The sequence below is a fragment of the Coccinella septempunctata genome, chromosome 6 (assembly GCF_907165205.1).
Source record: "Coccinella septempunctata chromosome 6, icCocSept1.1, whole genome shotgun sequence".
Classification (NCBI taxonomy): domain Eukaryota; kingdom Metazoa; phylum Arthropoda; class Insecta; order Coleoptera; family Coccinellidae; genus Coccinella; species Coccinella septempunctata.
Window position 1 is genome coordinate 20,395,494 of NC_058194.1, and position 9,300 is coordinate 20,404,793.

At 34.4% G+C, this 9,300-nt stretch overlaps 1 protein-coding gene across 1 annotated transcript; it reads left to right on the forward strand.

Annotated features, from left to right (window-relative positions):
• Window positions 1–225: 225 nt before the first annotated feature.
• LOC123315992 (cGMP-dependent protein kinase, isozyme 1-like) lies at window positions 226–6,349 on the forward strand. Its single transcript, XM_044901902.1, has 8 exons — window positions 226–616; window positions 2,944–3,201; window positions 3,416–3,628; window positions 3,938–4,163; window positions 4,271–4,450; window positions 4,539–4,754; window positions 4,826–5,008; window positions 6,150–6,349. Exons 1-8 carry the CDS (start codon window positions 226–228, stop codon window positions 6,322–6,324), a joined length of 1,842 nt encoding a protein of 613 aa, XP_044757837.1. The 3' UTR covers window positions 6,325–6,349.
• Window positions 6,350–9,300: the final 2,951 nt, after the last annotated feature.

Here is a 9,300-nt window from a genome sequence, read left to right on the forward strand (position 1 = left end):
TTCCCTTATTTCTGATTGGCCTGAACTATAGTCCTGAAGATTACTTCCTCTTACCAAGAGGCAACTCCTTATTTTGTATCTTTCTGCAAAGAGCCCTATATCTATGGCAGTCAACTCCAGAACTCCATTTAACTAGTGATACGTCGACCAAATCGTACCTGTGTTTTTTCGTACAACGAAATATTCTACGCCAGATCCTCTTGCATCCAGAACTCAAGCCTGACAATGCAACACAGCGCTAAAAATTCGATTACATCGATGCTCAAATCCAACCAAATGCTGATTTCAACATGCTTAATGGGATTGGAGCCAGCAGTACTGGAACATTTTCTCTCCAGAAAAATAATTTACACCGCCATACAGGACAATAAATTCACGAAACATTTCAAACCTTGCGTAGTTCGGAAAATTATGCGATGTATGTACCAAGTAGAATACCCTAAAGGAAGTTTCATCATGGAAGAAAAACAGGAAGGCAAGAACCTATTCATTGTTGAAGAAGGAAAATTCCAGATAGAGCAGGAAGGATCGGACGAAGCAATAATGGGAATACTAGGAAAATTATATGGAGAGGAAGAATTCCTCATGAGTCATAGACGACTTTCGAAAATTAAAGGTTAGTAAATTTTTTGTTTTGATATTGGGACAGTTCGATTGTGGAAATGGGAAAATATGAATTCGGTGTTGAAATATCCGACTTTTTGGGTTTATCTGATCGCTATAAAAGGCTTGATTCTTCATGAAAAAATAATGACAGTTTGCTCTATAAGTATTATCTGCATATGCTTCGTTTTCCGCGGTAGGTGCGGAGTGTTAAAATTAAAAAACTTAAACTGATCGAAATATCTGTCAAATGATATTTGTTTTTATCTGTTATTGTTCTAGTTTAATGTATGTATGTATTAGATAGTTTTCGATAATATATCAAGGAAATTAAAAATACGCGTTAAGATATTTGATTTTTTCCCAATAAACTTTTTAGGGTTTTCACTCCCAATCTCTGAAACAAAATCAATTGAAAATGAAATGAACGATTTGCTCCTGCGTAAATTCTTGCACTAATTTGTCAGGAGCAAATCAACTAGAAAAAATTGTTGCCTGAACTCCTTCATCAGACGAAAATCAATTTTCGAAAATCTTCTGAATTGTATCTTTTTTTTGACATTAATTGCCAATACTTAGAAACCGAGACTGCATAGAAACGTTGATTCATTGTCAGGCAACAATTTTTTCTAGTTGATTTGCTCCTGACAAATTAGTGCAAGAATTTACGCAAGAGCAAATCGTTTATTTCATTTTTTAATTGATTTTGTTTCATAGATTGGGAGAGAAAAACCTAAAGAGTTTTTTGGGAAATGCAGAATCCTCCTAGAATAAATTTCAATCGATATTTGATTTTCATCATAAAAACTCTTACTGATACAAAAAAGACATGAAAAACACAAATTTAACAAGAAATTGATATTGATGATATCCAGCTTGAAATATTTCAGTGGAGTATCATTTTTTCCTTTTAGAAAATTGAAATCAATATGCATATGATGAACATAAATTTCTTAATTGCATGTTAAGAAAATGCGCAATATAGGTTTACCTCTTAAAACCCACCAAAGTTCATTAGCATGTCTCGACTGGTTTCAGAACAATAAAAAAATACTCAATTAAAAAAACTTCTCGAAACATGAGATTGTGGAAAAAAGTTATACAACGAACTGTAATTATTTTTTCAAGCAGAGTTATACGCGACAATCAACTTTTAGTGAAAAGAAGTGAGTAAGTAAAGAGGCATATATTCTGCTATTAGGTACTTCCTTCCACGGTTCCTTTAAATATATTATAAATTTATAATTATCGTCTATTAGCATGATCAAAGTTAAAAATTTATATTACTCAAATCTAACAAGACAGAAGATAAATAATCGTTCACAGGGTATCAGAAACGTTTCAATGTTATAATGGATAAAATTAAAATAGTGAACATTTATGGTTCTTGGTTATTAGAGAACAATATGGTCAAATTATCACTTAAAATTATATTATACATAATATATTTGAAGTCGCAAAACATTACGTACCATTAGGTATAATATCTATATTGTAAGTTGAATATTTTTGTTATTAGGAAAATAATAGTTTATTGTCCTGTGGAGGTGATAGATAATAATCTGTTTCAAATCTACTTTTCGGAAGTGTTCAATAGGAAATAGGAGATTGTGGCCTTGAAACTTTTTTTGCATAAATTTATTTTAATTCACACTAAACATATTTTCTGCGAAATATATTTTTCTTCAGAATATGAACTCAACTTCTGCCACGTAAATACTACTATGGCTTTTGTTCTAATCTGGTATGGTCCTGATTTCTTGTCATAAATTTCATTGGTATATTCATCGCTTGTGTTTAAGATGATTGTTTTCTGTAGGTTTAAGAAAGTTTTGAATTCTTCAGATTTGAAACCATGACCTGATGTTGACATTATTCACCGTATTTCCTATTGCATTCTTTAAAAGAATGAGTTTTAGTCAGATAAGCATCCCTCCAGGGTAATAATTTTTTTCCAACAACTAATGATGAAAATATTATCAAAATAAAAACAATTTTATAACACCACAACCTTCCCATTCTCAACTGAGCCATGAACCGATTCATGGAAATTAATTAATTTACAATGATGAAACAACACAAACAAGTGCTCAATAAAAAAATATATAAGAAATTGACACGTTAAAAAATTTCAAATAATGGGAATTACCTACAGCTCACCTCAAATGGAGACTACACGAATACAAGAAATGAGTTGAACATTCAATACCTTCTTCAATACACCTCCAGCTTTTGACCAACGACTTTAGTCAGTTAATAATTCAGAAAAAAATCTTCCGATCTGTTTACCCACTCAAATTCCCGAATTTCAATGAAATCCAATTTTATTTGATTTTTCAGCAATTACCAATTGTAAAGTATGGAAGCTAAGTCGGAAAGTATACAAAATTATTATGAAAAGTACTGGAGAAAATGCAAAAGATTTGGAAATTTTGAGAAACTTTCCTTGGTTCGAAAATGCCGATGAAGATATGCTCACAAAAATTGCTAATTCTATCGTACTGGAAAATTTTGGTACTTACGAGGTTTTAAAATTAAAGAACAACACCTTGTACATCATAAATAATGGCAGTGTAAAAATACTAGAAAATAAAACAGGTGAGTGAAAACATGGTTAATGTGATCTAAAGTGGAAGATATAACATAACTTCTAAATATCAATAAGATTAAATATCGAATATCTATAAAATTAAATTAAATTATATTTCACGTGTTATGTAATAACTCTTCATTTAACATAGCTTTGTTTCTTGAAATATTTTTTTCCGGAAAAACTTTATCAAATTTTTCATTGATCCAATTCGTTCTTCAGATCAAGTTAAAGAAAATATCTTGGGAGTTTTGAGCCGAGGCGATCACTTTGAAGGAAATACCGAATCGGAGAATAAAATGATTGCGTTTTATCCAGGGGTGGAATTGTTGACAATAGATATGGACATCTTAAAAGAGTTGATAGGAGAGAGGGTGGATGTGAGGCAAGAAACTATTTTGGAGCCAGTGAATGAAAACACTACACACGATGAAGGTAAGTGCGAGGCAGAACCTTTTCTAATTTGTTAATTATCGAAATACCGAATCAATTACCCCAAAATCCACTATGAAAAGGGAGTAAATAGTGAAGTAAAAATGAGAAAAAAAATTTACTCGAAAGTGCTGAAATGGAATTTTGTGGGCATGTTGTTCCAAAAAGTTACAAAAATTGAGCAATCACTCCTGAAGTATTTTATTGAACTCTACCCACATCTAAAAGTTGAAATTCGAATTCAATAAGTCTAGGCCATGCACTTACATCTTTTACGACATCTTCTTCTTTACAATAATGAATAATTTTCAGACCCTAGCGCCGATATAAAATTAGAAGATTTGGAGGCAATAGCTTCACTGGGAAAAGGAAGTTTCGGAAGAGTTGATTTGGTTCGTTATTCCAAGGATCCAAACGATATAAAGCTATACGCTCTGAAAGTGATGGAAAAACATAGGACAGTCAAAATTCTTCAGCAAAGTCATGTGATCGATGAAAGGAAAATACTGTTCGATTGTGAACACCCCTTTATTATCAAGTATGTAACTAATAGTTATTCAAGATATTTTTAATTGATTAATAAGAATAGGTACGACTTTTATTCGACAACTTCCCTCTCTCATGAAAAAATGATCTTTTTTTTAGATTACACAAAACATTCAGGGATGATATGTATATATACATGCTCTTTGAAGCATGTCTAGGTGGACAAGTTTGGGAAATATTGATGAAAAATGGATTTTTCAATGACGAAACATCTCGTTTCATTGCAGCTTCTGCTATAGAAGCGTTGGACTATCTCCATCGGAAGAAAATTATTTATAGGTGAGTTTTTTTTCAATGTATGCATGTATTATATAAAAATAATAGTACATAGATTTCAAAAACGGATAAAGCTTTATTCTTTCCATAGGGATCTCAAAACTGATAACATGGTTATAGATCAGAATGGGTATGTAAAATTGGTAGATTTCGGACTATCTAAACATTTGGGATTCACTGGCAGAACATGGTCATTTTGTGGTACACCCTGTAATATAGCCCCAGAAATTATTTTAAACTTTGGTCACGATAGAGCAGTCGATTACTGGGCACTAGGACTGATGATTTATGAGCTTTTAAGCGGCTGGTAAGTACTTTCTCATTTAAGCATTTTTGAGGGAAATTAAAATATTGATGTTTTTCCATTTTTTTTCGCAGTTCGGCTTTTTCGGATTCGAATCCTAGAAGAGCTTATGAACAAATTATGGACGGTATTGACTCAATTGATTTCTCTTATCTCATCGTCGGTCGTCCTGCTGAAGATCTCATTAAAAAATTGTGCAGACAAGAACCAACTGAAAGAATCGGCTACAGAACTATTGAGGATATAAGGGAGCACAGGTAAGGAGTCTTTCTGAATTTTATATGATGTGTAGGGGAGACTAGGGAGCATTGATACATGGGGAGGCTTGATACAGGCTTATATCCGCGGTCTTTAGCCGTTTTCAAAAGTAATATAATGGTGAACACTATTCTCTGGCAGAAAGCACTACATGACCTTAATCTGTAAGGCTAACAGTAGTGCGTTCGTGAAATATTCAACAAAGAGTGTTTCGAGGTGAGAAATTGTAAGTATTTACTCACGTTACCTAAGGGTTTTATGATCATGCATTAATTTTTCGGCATAAACAAACATTTGACTGGGAAATATGCATAAACCTACTTAATTTACTGTTTTATTAGGTTGCCAAAATGTATGGGTATAAAATGAAAACATAAATTACTTTAAAACTTGCTTTCAGGGAGGTTTGAGACATTTAGGGTGGGGAGGCCTGATATATGTATCATCTTCAAGAAATATCCCGGAGCTGGTTGGACAGGCCTACATAAAGGCGTTTTTACCATCCAACCTACCTTCTGAACATGTTTCTGCACCTACGGGATCAAAGCAAACCAGTATCATTGCTGACCTACCTACTGATCTAGTAATTCTGTATCAGGCGTCAGGTGTGCTCGCAATGGTGCCAAGAAGAATGTGACCGTGTTAGAAATGGCACAAAAATGTTTATATGTGGCATTTGCAAGTGATAACAATGGGGCTTATATTTTCAGTTTATGTGTCTCATGCCTCCCAGTACACCGTATCAATCCTCCCATATGTGGGGAGGCTTGAGACAGTTTGCATGTTTTTGTGTTCAACGTTTTGTACAGAATAGGATGTTTATATTTTGAGAATTCTATATTTATTTCGATGAACGATTAATCGAAGAATTATATAATGTTATAAAAGTCCTGTTTCTTCATATAATTTATTTTACAAAAATAAATATTCCAAAAATGTATCAACCCTCCCCAGTCTCCCCTACTTTACTTGTTCACTGAGAATGATCAAACATTTGAAACAGTTTTGACGTTTTATTTCATGGAATTAAAGTTTTCTCGTTGTTTTGGTGTTATCATTTGAATCACTTTCAACGTGGATTATGGTCTTGTAGTTGTAGCCAGGCATATGTTTGAATTGATCGAATATCTTAATTTACAGATGGTTCCAAGGATTTGACTGGAAAGCACTTATTTCCAAAAGCATCAAACCTCCAAAATGTATAGTTCCATCACTGAAGCATCCTGCTGATATATCTTATGTCCATCCTCTGGAAGTTGATTATACATACACTCCAATAAAGGAGGAGAGTAACTGGGATCAAGCTTTTGAATGAAAAACTCCAATTAGGCGCAAACATTTGGAAAAAATTCGAATTGCATTATGGAAGCAAGACTAACTGTGAATTGACTGTTTATTTTTTTATTACAAAATATATTAAAATAAAGAATTTGAACATAAATTGAGGTTTTTTCTTAGACGAGAAAGTCGGTTAGGTATCTATTTATTATCAAATCTGTGTTTTCAATTATACTTTCTGGGTACCTAGTACCAAGGGCGGATTTAGGGGGGGGGCACGGGGGCACGTGCCCCCCCCAGACGGACGGATCTTTCTATACATAGTTGAACTCTTAAAAATAAACTTGAAGTTCATTTCTCACATTTACTGTTGATTTTTTGCTTGTCTGCCCGTTGTGCCCCCCCCAGAAAAAAATCCTGGATCCGCCCTTGCCTAGTACCAGTGCCTGTCTGGGAATATTAAAGTTGAATAGACGGATTTTCAAGCAAATTTTCTCGAAAGAATTTCGGTGGATTAAATTTTAGGTAATAATGGCTTGTTCAAAGTAGTTGATTATTTTTTGGATACTATACATAGATGAATGAAATAATATTCCCTCTATCCTCATTTTTCATGGTGAGTTCTGCAGATAACATAAATTTTTTGGAATACATAATATTATGTTGATGTAAAGTAGATACATCTTAATAATTGTAATATAAGCTTTATATTTGAAAAAAAATTACTTTGAATCTTATTTTTTATCGAGCTCGGTGCAACCGTTCGGTCTTGACGAATTTTCAAGTGACCCAATCTTTTTTAGGATTTTTAGAAAGTCGTCTTTCGACAAGCGTATCTTCAAGAAAAATCCTCGTAGATCTTAATGTAATACATACTCTAAAAGAGCAACTCCTTGTAATAAATCTCGAAATTTCGTCAAGCTCTGTGATAGAGCCAAACTTGTCTTTTAAAAATTTTGCCATTTACAGGGTTGAACAGTAAAGTTTAATATGTGTGATATTGAAAACAGTGGAATACTAGATATTATTTGAGTGAAATCCACTTGTTATGAAAACAACAAAAGCCATCTTGACCAACTTAATATTTCAAGATTCATACATAAATTACGATATTGACCAAGAATAGGTTTTACATTTTGCTCACACATCACATCTAAGTTAAGTATGAATATTTGTATATAGGGTTAGTTTAGATTAATCGTGGTGTATCATTCAGTTGCCAGATTCCCCTGTAGGTTTGAATCACCCCACTTTTTTCGAAACTTATGTAGGTATATAGGTACATGAATTTCTGAACCAGTTCCATCTTAAAACTTCTTCTGAATTGGGCCATTCTGAGATAAAATTGGTTGTTTTGAAGTAGTCCATCCGACTCTGTGAGAACTTAACGTTATGAAGGAAAAACGAGAATAGCTAAAAAACATTTCTCAATAATCTGCAAAGAGTTAGATCAGATATAACTAGATAAGGATATAGGAAAGAAACACCTGATATTAGACACAAGCGATGGATGGTTCAGAGCAGATGATGAAGAAGATCAGAGTGCGTGGTAATGATCACTATAACCAATAAGGATCAGAAAACTGAGGGAGGAATCTTAATTACCCTTAGTACTCTTGAATCCACAGAGGTTCAACAGAAATCTACAGAGAAATGTGAAGAATCAGAAAATATAGTGCAATGAATAATGGGAGTCTGTATCAGGCAAGGCCGTCAAGGGTAGTTATCACTTTGGAGAAAATCAACTATGGGTATACCAGGGCATTGTGGTGTTGAAGGAAATGAAAAAATCTATGAACTTGCAAAAAGAGCATCAAGGTTAACACCTGCTGGACCTGAGCCTTTCTGGGCTTGGAGAAGACCCATATAAGGCAGTGATCCAACAATGGGAGTTGAACAACAGAATAACCCTCTAAAGAAACACCCCTGGACTTACTCAGTCAAAGAAATTCGTTATGATTTCACCGACCTACACCTGCTGCTGATGTTGTTACGAGCTGAGCATTGGGTGATGGTGGGATATCATTTGTATCGTATGGGACATTAGCAGATGAGATTTTCAGGCTCTATGGATCAGTAGCAGAAACAGCTAAACACATGGTATGCAAGTGTCCAGAGCTGTCTGGTATAAGAAACATTTATATGGGGAAACCGGTCCTGGATACTCACGAGGTAACGGCTCCTGGATGTTGTCGGTTTTATCAAGACCATTGACGACCTCCTTGGATTCCTATGAATGAGTAGGGTAGAGAACAAAAGATCTACATGGTCGCAGTTCCCGTTAACCGAGCTACATGGACCCCGGTTCAAGAAATAAATAATAATAATAATGTGCAATCAAGAAAAAGAAATTCGAAGAACAAGAAAGAGACTCAGACAAGAGTATGTATATTTGGAAAGGAAAAGTTAAACGAAATAAGGAAGGAATTGGAATAATGTTAATAAGAAAAGCAGAAGTCAGTTTGTCAATTTTTTTCCTAACAATTAACTTTTCTACAGGTGTTTCTACTTGAAAATATGATAAAGGATCTACGTCGCTAGTACACTAGTCCGAACTATTGCGAATATGCCGATAATGAAATGTTCAACCTCTTCCAGAAGACTCGACCCTCCAAGCATCAAGCAGAATATACTGTCGTGGGGAAGAGGCATACATAGACATAGCAGGCATAGCGCTTTATGAAGCACCGTAATGAAATGATTCGTTTTTTATTGATTGAATTCGCAATCCCCCAATAAAAAATGGATAGGTTTGTCAAATATATCCAGTAATAATCGACTAGCTGGCAACAGAGCTGGTGGACCTGCTTCTAAGGTTGAACTGCCACAACTGCACTTTCATGAGTTCCATGACGGAACGAATTAGCGGTTTTTATTCCGTAGAATGCCGAACGAACGGCGACGATGGAAGTTGACTCCGTCTGAGATCGTGCACTAGGTGAACACTAGGTGAATTTATTCCCCGTGTAGCGGTCACCGGTACGTTCATTGTGTACAGTCGACAGGTGTAGTA

Excerpts from the sequence above, each read along its gene's own strand:
- LOC123315992 (XM_044901902.1), top strand. The coding sequence starts at position 226 with ATGCAACACAGCGCTAAAAATTCGATTACATCGATGCTCAAATCCAAC. Across the intron at positions 617-2,943 it reads ACGACTTTCGAAAATTAAAG|CAATTACCAATTGTAAAGTA; the intron begins GTTAGTAAATTT and ends TTGATTTTTCAG. Across the intron at positions 4,451-4,538 it reads CGGAAGAAAATTATTTATAG|GGATCTCAAAACTGATAACA; the intron begins GTGAGTTTTTTT and ends TTCTTTCCATAG.